We start from the raw sequence: 16,039 nt of genomic DNA, 5'->3' as shown, positions 1-16,039 counted from the left end.
GTCTGATATCTTGTGCACTAAGTCACAGTGCCTCCCAGGGCTGGATAATTCAGGCAGAGAGGGGGAAAGAAGTAAAAACAGAAAGGAAGGGCACAATGAAGTCCCCAGCCTTCCTCAGTTCCCCTGCTCCCCTGGAAAAAGAAGTTAAATACTTACCCTTTCTAATAGGGAACCCTCTTGTGACAGGGGCTGGAAGAAGGATCTGGCACCCAAGGAAGCTTGTCATTGCCAATCTCATCAAATAGAGCAGAATGCAAGTGGCAGCAAGGTTTGCTGGGATGGTGCCCACCTCCAGCATCCTGGGCTCTCCCACCCCGACAACCCAGCCTGCCCTCATTTCTCTACTGGTTGCATCCATCCAGATAAGAAGCTGATGTCATAAGCAAAACAATGGGTGATTTTACCTCTCACCAGGATAGATAGCTTCCAGGGCAACACACTCATGACAATGTTCTGAACAAGCCCAAATCCATCACCTGTCTCCATTCAAGAGTTTCTCCCTTCAGAAATCTCCCCAAGTGTGAAGGCTCTGGAAAGGGAAGGTATCAGAGGACAATAGCCTACCTGCCAGCCTTGCACAGGAGCATCTGGGAGAGGCTGCCAGGCACTACCAGGAGTGGGGCAGAAGGAGTTACAGGAAGCAACAGTGGGACTGGGGGAGGGAAGGGTCAGGTCTGGAGAAATTCTCCTCCGCCACTCTTGAAGGTCTGTACCAGACTGTCTGTCTACTGCACTATCATTAACTGAATTGATCCCTTCCCCTGGATACCATACAGCAAAATGATGACACCTTAATAATAGCCCGCGGTGCCGCTGCACAGAGCATGTTTTGGGCTTCACTTACGGCAGCCAGCACATACTGGGATCACGTCACTGCTCAGCTGTGAGATACAACCCAAAGAAATGCAACCAATGGGCATAGGTGGCAGTCAAACATTCATGTGTCCACACGTGTCTGTCTGCATCTGTCTAGACTGCCTGTGGGCCAGTGCACAGTGGTATGCATGTATATTGTTCTATCTGCCCTTGGGCAGAGAGTGTGAGGATGTGTTGGGTCTTGGGATCTCACTCTCTCATGCATGGACTTCCCAGACAAGCACAGAGAAGGAGCAGTGGGGTGTGAGAACAAGTCTGTTTATACTGATTGTAGCTAGGAGGAATCCTCAATTTAGAGGGTATATGTTAGACTCAGAGACAAATCTGATTTAGCCTGTCCCTGGGGTTTCATTAGTAAGGCAAAGAACTTTCACTGACCATGCTTCCTGGGAGCAGTCAGGCTGTGTTCAGATGCTCTGCAGAAGTCAGATTCCTGCAAATAGAGACTTCAAGAACCAGCATTGTGAGGAGTGGGTCTGCACAGTGCTGCCAGTCACTACTAGGGTTTCCCCTCTTGCATGTCCTGAGAGAGGTTACACCAGTGGTTCTCAAAGTTCTGTCCTGGTGACCCCTTTCACACAGCAAGCCTCTGAGTGCGATCCCCCTTATAAATTAAAAACATTTTTATATTTAACATTATAATAAATGCTGGAGGTGAAGCATGGTTTGGGGGTGGAGGCTGACAGCTCGCGACCCCCCACGGGGTCACAACCCCCAGTTTGAGAACCCTTGGGTTAGACCAAGACACAGTGAAGGATTCTGTCACCCAGCTCTGCTAATGTCCTTCAATCCCAACTCACAGCCCCCTGCTATTCCTCTTCTGGGCTCTCTCCCATATCACCTCTGACAGTGCCTCTCAATCCCAATCTACAGCCCCACTGCTATCCCAGATCTGGGATTCCCCCACCCCCAGCTCTGCCAATGCCCTTCTGTCCCAACCAACAGGTGCACCCGTTATCTCAGCCATGAGCTCCCCACCTCATACAGCTCTGCTGGTGCCCCTCAGTCCTGATCTATTACGCTCCCGACCATTCCTATCCTGAGATAGAATCATAGAACCATAAGACTGGAAGGGACCTCAAGAGACACTCATGGCAGGATTAAGTATTATCCAGACCATTCCTGACAGGTGTTTGTCTGACCTGCTCTTAAAAATTGCCAGTGATGGAGATTGCACAACCTCCCTAGGCAATTTATTCCAGTGCTTAACCACCTCGACAGTTAGGAAGTTTTTCCTAATGTCCAACCTAAATATCCTTTGCTGCACTTTAAACCCATTACTTCTTGTCCTATCCTAAGAGGTTAAGAATAATTCTTTTCCCTCCTCCTTGTAATAACCTTTCATGTACTTAAACTGTTATGTTCCCTCTCAGTCTTCTCTTTTCCAGATTAAACAAACCCATTTTTTTTCAATATTCCCTCATAGGCCTTTAATCATTTTTGTTGCTCTTCTCTGGACTTTCTCCAATCTGTGCACATCTCTCCTCAAATGTGGCACCCAGAACTGGACACACTACTCCAGTTGAGGCCTAATCAGCATGGAGTAGAATGGAAGAATTACTTCTCGTGTCTTTCTTACAACACTCCTGTTAATACATCCCAGAATGATGTTTGCTTTTTTTGCAACAGTGTTACATGGGTGACTCATATTTAGCTTATGGTCCACTATGACCCCCAGATACCCTTCTGCTGTGCTCCTTCCTAGGCAGTCATTTCCCATTTCTGTATTATTCCTTCCTATGTGGAGCACTTTGCATTTGTCTTTGTTGAATTTCATCCTATTTACTTCAGACCATGTTTCCAGTTTGTCCAGATTATTTTGAATTTTAATCCTATCATGGTTGATTGCAATGAACTGCACTTGTCCTGTGGCAGAAATGTCAATTAGGAACCAAACAGGTCACCAAATGCAAGTATACTAAGAAACATTTAAGCAAAAAACAAACACAAATATTCCCTGTGCCCCCCCATTTCCCCTCTTCCCTGCAGCTCTATGCAGCTGCTTTATCACAAACAGCAACATTGTAACTGCTACAGCTGTAACTAGGCTGACTCCTCTGGTAACACCAGGGCCAGTGCTGTAAAAGACGTCATTCAGCCATGAAGTATTAAGGCTGAATGTGTCATTTACAGCTAAATTGGAGGTTTATTTATGAGGCATAGCAAGCACTAAATCCCCAGCAGGGCAGCCTGTACAGAAAGGCAGAGTCCTCTGCACATATTTTAGGGCCTATTATCGCCCATAGGAAATCTGAGCGTGTGAGGATTACCATTTCATCCCAGTTTGACTTCAGCAATATCCAACCCTCAGCACTTTTAAAGCCTACTGCAGATGGCTCAGCCTCCCCTCCCCTATGAGGCTGGGAGCTGGTATCTCCATTTCACAGATACAAATCAGGGCAGAGAGGTCAAGCCAAGAGCACCAATAGCAGAGCCAAGAACAAAAGAACCCAGGAGTCCTTACTCCCACTCCCCTGCTCCTTCCACTGAACAAAGAGGTCATCAGATCTGTGGGCTTGCAGACTCAGTGCCTTGGGGAATCTCGGATAACTAACACTAGCATTTCTGCCAGGGCCTCAAAGAACTTTACAAAGCAGGGCCAGTGTCACTGTACCCCTTTCTAAGTGGGGAAACTGAGGCACAGAGAGGGCCCAAGACAGTAAGTCAGCAACAGAATCAGGCGTAGAACCCAGGATTCCTGGTTCCCCATTCCCTGTGATAACTGCTAGAAAAAGTCACATACAATCTGCTTTGCACCCAGTATTGTGCTACAAATCAAGGTCAATGGGTACAAGACACCACATCAGCTAGATGGGAGCATGTGGTGTTTCCATCTGGGACAACAGGCCCAATCGGTGGCAGCACAGACTTTGCTCCTTCCCTGCTGGGTACAGACAGCAGACAGTTTAACAAAGGAGCTTACATCACAGACAGTCTTGCTGGATGGGTGAGGATTATGTCCCCAGTTGTACTGAGAGGGAGATGAGGGGCCTGACAGGAGGCTGGCCAGCTGTGCCATGCGTTACAAAGCCAGCCCACGCTGGAGCACATGAGGAGTAGGTACAATACAGCTAAGCAAACACTGCCAGCAGAGAGGTGTGTCGCCCCATCCACTACCTCACCAAACACCTTACTGGAGACACAGGTCTGAGGTGGTTGTCAGCTCAGACTATCCCTCACACGAGGCTAGCTCCACCTCACAGCCCAATGGCCATCAGAATTATCAGACAGGATCAGAACTATGGTCTTTCTAGTCCAGTATCCCGTCTCCAGCAGTGTCTTGAGCTGAGCCAAGATATCACACTCCACATGCAGCTCAGCACAACTGGCCAGGCATCTGATAGGATGTTTCAGCCTCCTCTGAAGCATTGCATGAGGATCCAGGACACCCAGCCATATGGACTGATCCAGTGTGGCAGGCAGAGGAATCAAGGCTAGCTCAGATTTGTTCTGGCAAATGCTGTGCTCCTCTGTTAAGAGCCATTGGGAGAAAGAAGGTCTGGCTCTCAGCTATCCCATAACACTTATGGTACCTGTGACTCCAGAGGCCACACGGCATCATTTCCCCTAGGCTGGGATTTTCTCCAGGTGGAGCAAGGCTCATGCCTCTTTGTTCCTCTTCAGTGTTCAGTGCCCCCTCCCGGAGCAGATGCCACCAGCTGGCCATAACAGTTACAAGCCTGCAGCTCATTTCTATGGCAACTCAAGCTCTAGAACGATGCCACTGCAGCACATTTACCTTGGCAATCAAAGTTCTAGAATGACCCCAACAAGAAGGCCTGTTAACATTGACAATCCCACACGTGCCCCCCCTCCCCCGCAAGTTCTGTAAAGGGCCAAGCAGAGAGACAGGGACCCTGCCTCAAAGAGCTTCAAGTCCAAACCACGCAAATTTCAGCCACGGGCAAATGGAAGGGGCAAGGAAATGAGGGAGCACAGTTATGGTAAATGAAACCAACAGGAAGTACATCAGAGAGGGAGTGAGTCACGCACACTGATATTTTTAAGGATACATGGGGAAGGGGACAGCCTGGGAAATGGCCCAGGAAAGCTGAACCCAGAAGCTGAAATAATTAAATGAAAAGGAGGCATCTGGATTAAAAAGCCTTGTTTGTTTGTCAGACGGTTGGTTCTTTTAAAACAATCAACTCTAAATTCCCCTCTTTCTGCCTCAAACAAGCCCAACCATTATTAGACGCTCTAGTAAACTCCTGGCAGCTGATCCCGCCTCTGCTTTCTGCAGCTGTCAGAAGATGGCTCAGGATGCACCTTTGATATTTGACAGTGTAAACTGTGCATCAGAGAGGGGGAGCTGGATTCTGTGTTTTGTGCCAGAGACCTTAACACCAGATTACTCGGCAAAGTGCATGGCAGCTCCCCTAAAGCAGCATACTTCTCCATGGGCTAGCAAGGAACTGAGGCACAGGTGAGCAGAGAGCCTTTTCCAGCACAATCCGTGACCTGGTGCAAAGAATTTCAGAAGGCATCTCTTTTTAAGAACGATGCATGACAGCATTGTGTGGCAATGGGCCAACAGGACTAGTCCATGCCATGCTTCCAGCTCCCAGGGATTCTAGCCCAAACCTGCTTCTAGTAGACAAACTGAGGATACAGGATGGGTCACACCTGTCCCCATCCACCCCTCATCTTAGTTCCAAGTTTGGCTTCCCCCCAAGACAGTCTAGCACTCTCTCCTCTTTACAGCCCTTATTTAGGGCCAGAAAGACTGACCTCTCAAATGATGATAGCTCCCTGCTTGAGCCTGTAGCAGGGTCTTCTTCAGCACCCTGACCACATAAACTAAAGGAGTAATCCCACTAGCTGCTGCCAGTAATAGGCAGTTACCCTCTAGTGCAACTGCTAATAGAAGAGGACACAGCACAAGCTTGACCAGTGAGTCACACTGAGGTTCTATAAAGGATTATTGCTGCTAAAGAAATTCCCGTCAGCAGAGCTGCCTGTGCTGTCCTTGCCCTCCGTGGAGCCCTAGACGGCTGAGAGGATGGGGAGGCAGGCTGGGAGTCTTGCATTTCCACAATGGCCAACCTTCCTTGCTCTGGAACTGCACACACCCATGCTAACAAGGCAAGAAGGACCAGAAACTTCTTCAGAAATACAAGCCTGGAAAATTCCAATTAACCACTGGCAAGAAGGATCTGTAGCATCATCCCCTGGGCACATGGGCCCTTTCCAAGGGGAAGAGACAGTGAGATGTTAAGGAGAACTGGCCCTCATCAAGGTGACAGGGAGTATGTCTACACAGCAAAGAAAAACCTGCAATTGGTCCATGCCAGCCAACTCAGGCTTGCAGGGCTCGGGCTGTGGGGCTTTTTCATTGCTATGTAGACTTCCGGGCTCAGACCCTCTCACCTCACAGAGTCCTAAAGCCCAGGCTCCAGCCTGATCCCAGAAGTCTACACAGCAAGGAAACAGCCCCAGAGTCCAAGCCCCGTGAACCGAAGTCAGCTGGCATGGGCCAGCTGTGGATTTTCATTTGCTGTGTAGACATAACCAGGGAGGCAAACACAGATCCCTCCAGCTGCATCAGAGCACTCAACGGCTAAAATATAAAGGAGACTCCAAACTTACAGCAAATATTGGGGGCTCCTTCAGGAAGAGGGATGGGGAGGAGGAATCTCTGTGCAGCCAGGATTCAAATGAAGCTGCACAATCAGAACCACATGCCACCTGCACACTAACCAAGCCTGGTGGGATACCCTCACTAACCCAGCACCCCAACAGGATAGTTACTGGAACTGGGCTTCACCTAATTAGCAGTCACCACTAGCGCTGGGCCTGCACCCAGGGCTGGGGTTCGAGTTCCACTGAAAGCAGTGAGTGGCTGAAAACACAAGCCAAGTTCACCCTGAAGCCAGTCCCAGCTCAATAAAGCTTCTGTAAAACTCGGTGAGGCTGGGCTAAGTTGCACTGGGCACTCTCTCAAGCCCAATTATTTCTCCTGAGAGCAGGTGAGGGTATGATTCACCCAGCTCCAAGGCAAAGATGTAACCCTAGCTGCAGACCTGAAGCTGGCTCCAAACATATCCAAAGTCAGAGGAAGTCAGGATCCACCTTACAAAGCTAGGAAAGCCAGAACTTGACCCAAACATCACCAATCTTTGGGGACTGAGGAGCCCAGGCCTGGAGCTAGTTGAGTGGTCAGGAGTGTCCTCTCATGCATTGCTCCCACCACAACCAGCCTTGATGCCCAAGGGTAGGCACCTTACCTTGGGTCAGGCGAGTGGGCTGCTTAACCTGCAGGCCATCAACGGCACAGGCATTCCCGCAGGGATGCAGGGTGAGGGTCCCACAAACGTTCTCAATGTAGCAGTGCTCAGAGGCCAACCCAGCTCCCTGCAGAACAATGTCCTTAGCGGCTGAGCCAATCATGGTCCTCCCTGCAAGGAGAAACATCTGCTTAATGCTCCTTGGGACATAACAAGGAGATCATGTGCATGGGATGGGAGGCCAAAGCAGGTGAAGCACCCCCATTTACAGAGGCTGAGAGGGGACCACTCACCCTGTATTATTGGTGCCAAAACTCCACTTGGTGTGCACCCCACCCTGCGTGGGCACCATGTGATAGGAAGGTGAGGGCTGGGCAGGAAGCAGCCTCTGTAGTTTTTGCCCAGAGGAGCTCCTGAACTGGGAAGTGGGGGGGACGACATAATTCTGTGGAATAATGGGAGTGCAGCCAGGGCTGAGGGCAGGTCCTGTCCTGATGCTGCACAGCAAGTGCAGGCCTAGGCATTAAGCCACCAAGTTTTAGACACTGGTGGGTCCCCGAGAGAGGGACTAAAACAGCCTCTCCCAGCTCCTGTACCCATCGCTCTCTGCACACACACACAAACCACCAACAGCCACTGATTCCCCCACACACCACCTCAGGAAATGGGGGTACAAGCCCCTCATACAGGTGCATGACATGGGATCAGAAGTCCTGTGCTCTTTCCTCTAGGCCAGGCTGACTCTTAAAGCTCCAAAGGCAGGGCAGTCTGCACCCACAGGGTGTGTGGCAGTGCTGATTTGTCCCTCCTGCCCCAGCACTCTGCAGCACTTGGAGAAACAAGGCTGCTTCATACTTCAGAGGAGAGGGGAGTCCTTCCACAATGGAAGATCTGGACAGTGTTGCAGGGCCCAGCACAGTGCTGCTCTCTCCTTGGCTGCAGAGATTAGCACTGGGCTCCTGTTTGTGGCCCAGACTGCAAACGCCAGGCCAGAGAGATGGGACCTTGCAGGTCCTCAGGTGAGAGCCCATGCTCCTTGGGGCTTTTATCAGGGCTGCTATTGATCATGGTGTTCCCTGGCTCCCTGACAGAAACTCACCCTACAGGTCTCAGCATATTAGCTGCTGGGAAGACATGGGGCCACTTGGGCACAGACAACAGACAGCTAAATGTAGGTGGTCAGACACCCCCAAAAAGCAACCCACACATCCCAGTCTTGTCCCTTCTAGGAACATGAACCCAAGCAAAGATGCAGCAGAAGAGGCAGGAGGAGGCTAGTGATGATTAATCCTGTTTCACACTAACCACTGTGCCCCCAGGTTCCTCCTCCTGTTCCTATCTCCTTCACTCTCTCTGATCAGACAGGCAAGTTCCCATGGCTCCTCTACCTCTTCTTCCCCCCATCCCACCGCAATCCCAATCTCCAGCTGTCTCCTTGGGCAGGCAACTCTCACTCTCCTTTGATCCAATTATCGCTAGCAGCTTCCTCTGTTGATTCGGTGCTGAACAGACCCCAAGCTCTTGGCTAGGCCCCCCCACCTACCCTCAGCTCCCACCCATTTCACACTCTCAGGGCCTTGCTGACTATGTGTCCAAAAGTAAGACTCACTAAGTACAAGTCCATGGCCCAAGAAGCAGCTACGCTCTGCTCCCCTTCCCTCCCCGGTGGAGGAAGCACACTCCCTGTCTGAAGTGCAGGGGGCTCGGTACGATCTGTGCCTTGGGCTGGTGTGTGGGCATGTCACGTGTGCACAGGTAAATCCTTCCCAGCAAGATCCTGGACATCTCCACAGGGAGTAGACCTGGCAGCTCCCTGCCTCTCAAGCCAAGGAGGCAGACAGGTTGCTAACAGCAATGTCTCCAGGAAAAGCGTGGTTCTTGCTTCTCTCCAGTTTTTAATCTGATCTTTAATCTGAGACTGCACTGTGGCCTTGATAACAATTATTGGACACAGATGCATGCCTAAGGCTCGCTTCCCAACACCAACTGCTAGAGAAGGGCTGACATTTGGAGGGGTTGAGCCATGAAGGAGCTGGAGTCTCTGATCCTAAACTGAGAGGCAGGGGGCAAGTGGCTCAGGGATGGGGAGGCACAACTGGATTCTGATCATCATGTGCTTGTCCCTATAGCAGGGCCATTCACAGGGGCTGCCAGGGGTGGCGGGATGTTATTGGGGACTAAAACTTTTCAGGAGCTTCCAGTGCCTCTGAGAGCCACAAAATTGAGCTAGCCACTCACTGTCAGGAGGGAAGGAACAGCTGCCCTATGTGCCTCTCACTCCCTCCATTCTTGGGAGCCAAGGCTGGATCTGAATCCCATTGCCAGCCCAGCTCTCGCTGGGATGCTGGTTCCATCTGGCTCTGGGCTGCTGAGCTCACATAAACCAGGAACATCAATGTAGATGTCAACCTAAGTCCCTGCAAGATGAGAGGGTGTGGCAGCACCAGCTCCCATTGCTGGGACTGAAGATGGGTGGGACTTAATGTGCCTACTCCCCAGGGGCTCTGGATATCCTAGCCAGATCCAGACTGTGCCTCCCCATCCCCATTTTCAGAGAGATTAACCCAGGTTCCGGATCCCACATTCAGCATCTAGATGTGGCTAGTTTAGTGGGGCTCTCTCAGAACCCTGCAGAAAGTTACAGCCACACAAAAGTGGATCACAGCAAAGCCCACACACCTGGAGGAGAAGGGCGGGGGCAAGGACATGGCTGGCAGCAGCAGTCAGGCCAACACTGACAGTAGTTAGCAAGAGCAGAGGAATCACACAGGTAACATATCACCTTCGGTCTGTGCATCGAGTGTGGCAGAAGGCAAGTGCAGTGCAGCAGCATCTTGCGTGCCAGGCCATCAATAGCCCTGTCTTTTGCCTCTCATCTGGGCTCCAAAAGCATCATATAATCTTCCACTAACTATACCCTACAATCCAGGCAGACAGGCAGGTCCACATCAGATACTGGGACAGGACAGGAATATTAGCTCCGTTTAGCAACGGGGATGGAAGAGGGCAGGCTAAGATACTCAGAAGTGGTCACTAATTTGGGGGGCCCAACTGAAGACCCCTAGGGGATGACTTCCAGGGGTGCTAAGCACCCACAACTCTAGCTGACATGACTGGAAGCTTGCGTGTGCTCAGCACCCCTGAAAGTCAGGCCCTAGGGTTTCCAGTTGGACCCCCCCAAATTAATGACTTCTTAGAATCAGGCCCAAGGTTCCTAAAATGGGGCATTCAAAATTAACAGCCAGTTTGAAAACTGGGGTGTAGGGGACTTGCCCAAGGCCTCTCAGGGAGTCTATAACACAGCTGGGAATGGAATCCCTAGGCCTCCTTTTCTATCCATTACAAACACACCCTCTCCACACAGTCTGGCTTTCCCATGGTGTGATGGTTGGTCTCCAACCAGTGTAAGTTACACAGTGAGTCTCAGCCACAGGAGAGCAGGAAAAGTGACACCCCTTCCCCCAGGTGAGCTCCTAACCCCTATCAGCCTCAGCCCATTGTCACAGATGGGCAAGAGGAACTTACCCTCTCCTAGGGGCAGGAGGGTGATGGCGGTGCTGAGCCGGCCACTGCCCAGGCTCACCAGATGTGGCTTGTCGGTCTGGACCTTCAGCCCCTTGCCCATGTCTATTAGGTCCAGAGGACTGTTCTGTAGGTAAGGATAAAGCAGAACCCCTGGTTAGAATATGCTCATCCCTGAACTCAGGGGAGAGGTCGCTGGGCCGAGCCCTTCCTAGATGGGGGCCAGAGAGGTTTTCCACCTGGCAGGAAATGCAATGAGTTTGGTGAGTCTCAGTCAATTCCTGGTGAACCAGCATCCACAGCACAAAAACCACCCCATTAGGTTGGTCCCTTACGGGCAGCGCCAGCAAAAAGGTCAAGGGCTGAACAGACCATTGGGACTATCCTCTCTTCTTATCCCTCTAGTGCAGGCCATGTTGTGGATGCTGACCTTGCCCCTGACCATTCTGGAGGTAAGCAGAGGACTCCAGAGCTGTCAGTCTGGCACCAAGACACAAAAATCGTGAGGTAGATATGGCACCAGCTGCTGCAGAAGAGGTGATTCTTGCACTGGCAGCACCCCACATGTGGGAAAGGGAAGAGAGAGAGCAGGGATGGAAGGAGCCATGGGGACAAGGCTGGAACATGTCTGGGGCACAGGCACGAGTGTGCAAACAAGACCCCTGAAATGAGGAGCAAGGCCAGCTTTAGCCCCTGAAACATGCTGGTAAATGGATGGATGGACAAGAAGACAGATGGGGTCTGTGCTGAGGGCTGGCTCCTACCCAGCAGCCTGTCCACAATCAGATTCAGATACGTTCTCTCTCCGTTCCCACTTTGCACAGCAAAGATGGATCATAAATATTTATGGGCGCCATATCTTTCTGCTCTCTATGACAGGGCAGAGCGGAAGTGGAGGTCTCACAGAATGGCTGGCTGCAGCCAGCAGGGCAAGGCTCTCCTCACTGCCCTTGGCCCCTGACCCTACTTCACGTAAACCAGAATCCAACCGGGCTTCACTTAGACCCCATCAGCTACATGCACACACATGTATATGCATGCATACGGACATGCATCCCCATACGGATGCAAGCACACACAAACACAAACCCACAAGCACAGCCTGCTGGGCCCCTGGCTCCACATTCTGAGGGTGTCTCCCTCAGCCCTTTTCCCAGAGCACAGAGAGTGCCCTGTGTGGGTTCCAGACAGCGGGTTAGCAAGCTGAGGAACAGACTCCTCAGATGCGGAGTCTGAGGGTTCTGGGCCTTCCCCATGTCTCCAGATCTCACGACAGGCCGGCTGTGATCTTTGCTCTGTGCTGCAGCTTGGGGAAGCGGAGACTAGAAGGATGAAAAGTGACAATAGCCCAGCCCCAGGGCAAGGGGGATTCCATGGGCTCAGGTTCTTTTTAACAGGATCCAAGGTACTAGCCATTTAGCCCAACTGGATTTACAGCCAATCCCATAATAGGATTGGGAGGAAACGCTCAATGGCACTCGGCAGAAGGCAGCGCCTGTCACCCACACCCTAGTCCTGGGGTTGTTCAGAATACCAATAACCCTTCAGAGTCGAGCTCTGGGAGGGAGTGGAGGGTGGGAGATGTGGCACAGAGCCATGCCATTCTCCAGCTCTGGGGTGGGATCATGCCTCACTGACCATAAATCATCAACAGCCTCTTACTGTGATGGGGCCACAATTCCTCTCTGGCAAACTGTTCCCATGTCCCCTCTCCACACGATCCTCCAGGAGCCTTTAGGGTCAACTGGGCCAAAGTGCTACTACATGGATGCTGAACTGCCCAATCTAGAACCAGTGCCCCCAACCCCCATCTGGAATTGGGGTCTGGCCCATAACAGAAGCAGAGCCATTTATGAAGCCTGACCCAGGCCTGGGAGAGGGAATATACTTTCCCTATACTCTCATGGGATTGCCAGGCCCATCTCCCAGCACTTGGGGCTGCTCTCTCTTTGGTTTTCTGGATGCCCTGATTTCCTGCTGGATTTCCCCCCACTATGGGGACCTAAGCAGCCTGTATTGCCAGTGCTCTCAGCATCATCCCTGAATCCCTCTCTAGGACCAATAACCTTTGCTCATTTGTGACCCCAGTGCCAGTCTCTGGTGATGGAAGGACAGGGTATTAGCCCCCAAAGCTATCTCAGTCTGCCCTCACCAGCACAAGGCAGCAGTGCTGATGCACTGGCTGGAGGAGGTGACCCCGGCACACACTCACCTGGATGATTGCTTGGACTTTGTGGGTTGGACTGGTAACATTCCTGTTTGAAGCTTCCATGGCAACTTCATCAATGAGCCTGGCACTCTCCTGGGAAGGAACCAGAAACACAGAGGGGGTGTTAGGACTTGAGAGCGCCCTCCAGTAAGAGGAATACAATGACAGAACCAATCCAGCGCTGTGCATGGGGCTATGCTGCAGAGACACACCTCTCCTTCCCCAGCAGAGGATGCAGAAGGTTGGACCAATGAGACACATGAGGTCACAGGCTGACAGTAAAGTTCAAAACAGCCCAGCAAGCACAGGTGAGTGATCGAGAGGCCCCATTATCTAGGCCTAACCAATGAAAGGAGAGTGATTTAGGGATTATAGCAGGGGATGGACAATCAGGATGTCCGAGTTCTATTCCAAGCTTGACCTTTGGCAAGTCATCTCACTGCTCCAGGCCTCAGTTTCCCCATCTGTACAGTGGGGATCACACCCACCTGTCCACACAGGTTGTCAGAGCTCATGACTGTAACCAGCTTGAAGTACTTGCTGCTCCCTGAACCACCTACCCATAGACACAAGCAGCTTCCAGGCTTTTAATCAGCTTCTGCACTGGCATTATTTTCTTCTAGAAATGGGTGAGGTGTATGAATCCCAGTACTAAAGAGAGACAGCATTAGGAAAAAGCAACAAACAGTCCTGTGGCACCTTAAAGACTAACGAATGTATTGGAGCATAAGTGTTCGTGGGTGAATACCCACATCGTCAGATGCATGGCACACGAAAGCTTATGCTCCAATACATTTGTTAGTCTATAAGGTGCCACAGGACTCTTTGTTGCTTTTTACAGGTGTAGACTAACACAGCTACCCCTCTGACACTTGAGCATTCGGAGCTCTGAGAGCTGGACACCAGGGGGCATAATTTCTGGCCTCATAATCTTCTACCAGCTGGGCTTTGCATGACAGAATCCCTGAGCCTCATTTCCTCTCTGCCTGCTCCTGCTCAAATCAATGGGGAAATGATCACAGGGGCATCTGGCTTGGACCCCAACTGAACTGAGTAATTCTGCAAACATACCTTGCCACAGGGTCTCTGCTGATGCGAAATGACAGTGAGTGGCACAAACACCCAAAAAGCACAGTAACTTAGAGCCCCTATGCGTAGAATGCAACAGAACGTGTGCAGAGCATGGGATACATGGCCATCTTTCACCATTCACCCAAGGATCTCCCAGACCTTTACAAACATGAACTACGTTAGCATCATGAACCCTGCACAAGGCTGGTCAGGGGAGGTCTACGGGAACAGGTCAGCCAGTTCTCCAGCACAGCAACTTTTTAACAGCACTCAGACTGGCAGGAGAGGAAAAATAATCTTCTCTCCCAGTGAAACTTCAGGGAACTATAGGGGGAAGCAGACAACTTCCCAGGGTTAGAATGAGGCCAAGACACCTGAACTAAGAGCCCAACTCATACCATGTGCCCTGGTCAGTTCCATGTCTCAGTTGCAAGGATTACATTTAATAGCAAGAAGATACTTTTCTGCGAAATTCCTGGTTCCAGATGCTCAGGAATTGTCTCAAGATTACATTTCTCTGTCCATCCATCCAGAGATATTCTCTCTCACACACATTCACTAACATACATTTGTACACAGAGGGCATAACTACAGAACACAGAACAAAAGAGGGAGTCTTAACTGAACAATAGCTTTGCAGAGCCTCATTTTTAAAAATCTACATCACTAAATAATCATTGAGGGAAAAACCCAACATCTGGGATGCAGGGAAGGAAAGACTAACGAAGACAGACGTACACATACCACATATGACAACGCATCCATGCTTGCCCAGCAGCCCGCCCCACTAGTTAGCAGGAATGTTATGCACCAGCCAGTCTCTCTCCCAGGTGCTGCTTAGGGAACTAGCAACCCCTCACATTCATATGTGTGCACACAGCTCCTCAGACCCTCTGCATGTCTGCACATGCCCCTCATTTACATGCATGTGCAAACACACACATAAACTGACTAACTGAAACCCAATGTCAGCTCCTCCTACATTACCATCCTGGCCAGGGTTTCTGTCCCTGCAGGAATAAATAAAGCAGCTTGGAGAGGAAACTGACCCCACAAGCCAGTGATTTCCTGCACTCTGGTGCTCAGACCATTTGGGCTAGCTTAGCCCAAGTTTACCCCCTACTCCATGAATCCCACACTTCCATCTTGGGGTCACCCTACAGCAGGATGGCAGCAGTAACCCCCTCCTTGCTGGCCTGGGCTTTAAGCACTCCCAGAGCAGATCTGAGGATGGACAGTTTGTGGGGCAGAGACCTCACCCCATTTGGCCTGTGGATCATTGGGTTCTGTTGCCTCCCCATTACAGACCACGTGGCTTGTGACATTACAACACAATGATAGGGACTGCTCCCAGCGTTGTGTTGTATGAGTGCAGGTCAGGGGGCAGATTGTATCACATGGGTTCCTAGCAGCTGTCCCAAAACCACTATTTTGAGACAGTGTGAAGCACTAACATTCTCCCTGTCGACAATGAGGGTGGAGTGAAGCCTACGCTTTTAGCAAGAATCATTGTGCTTCAGAGTAAGGTTAAGAGGCTCCGGAGAAGGCTGGGATCTGCTGGACCCTTCAGCCCCTGCTTCCCAGCAAGAGCCGCACTGCTCCCCTATCATATAGGCACTAGCTCTTTAGCCAGTCTGGTGTTAAGACCCCAAGTGATGGAGCCACCACTCCTTCCCCAAGGAGCTGCAGACAAATCACTCGGGTGGAAGAATATTGTGCTAGGATATTCAGAGCTGGAAAGATGCACTGGACTACTGAATCCCCCAGCAATGCAGGGCTCAAACGGGACTGCAGAGGGAGTGTCTGGGAGGAAATAGAGTTGCTGGTTGCATTTGTCTGGGGAAGAGGCAGCCCGGCCCCTCCTTCCCCAACCAGGCCTGTGCTCTTTGTAAAATGTTATTTTGCTGGTATTAAGGCAGAACTAGGTCACATATGGCTCATTAAAAGCAGGCCAAACTGTGTGACACCAGTGCACCATCTACAGGCTAAGCCTGCATTGCAGGGGATAGCATCGACTTAGCCTTCTCCTATCATTGCCAATGGAGAAAAATGTTCACGAACGCAGCCACCGACACTCCCAAGAGCCCCAACATGCTTTCAGGAAAACACGCTGAACTCTCCTCTCAGTTACCCC

The 16,039-nt window shown here is 51.0% G+C and overlaps 1 protein-coding gene across 8 annotated transcripts in view; it reads right to left on the bottom strand.

Annotated features, from left to right (window-relative positions):
• The window catches only part of PHLDB1 (pleckstrin homology like domain family B member 1), a 109,512-nt gene that overhangs the window by 89,857 nt on the left and 3,616 nt on the right, over positions 1-16,039 (bottom strand). For all 8 annotated transcript variants that reach the window (XM_030538286.1, XM_030538287.1, XM_030538290.1 and 5 more), the window contains exons 3-5: positions 12,838-12,927; positions 10,629-10,752; positions 7,104-7,274 (exon numbers count right to left, since the gene is read on the bottom strand). In XM_030538286.1, coding sequence (XP_030394146.1) covers positions 7,104-7,274; positions 10,629-10,752; positions 12,838-12,927 — 385 coding nt within the window. The remainder of the gene's footprint in view (positions 1-7,103; positions 7,275-10,628; positions 10,753-12,837; positions 12,928-16,039) is intronic.

The sequence above is a fragment of the Gopherus evgoodei genome, chromosome 19, assembly GCF_007399415.2.
Source record: "Gopherus evgoodei ecotype Sinaloan lineage chromosome 19, rGopEvg1_v1.p, whole genome shotgun sequence".
In the NCBI taxonomy this organism is placed as follows: domain Eukaryota; kingdom Metazoa; phylum Chordata; order Testudines; family Testudinidae; genus Gopherus; species Gopherus evgoodei.
This window is presented reverse-complemented; position numbering and strand designations above follow the sequence as displayed.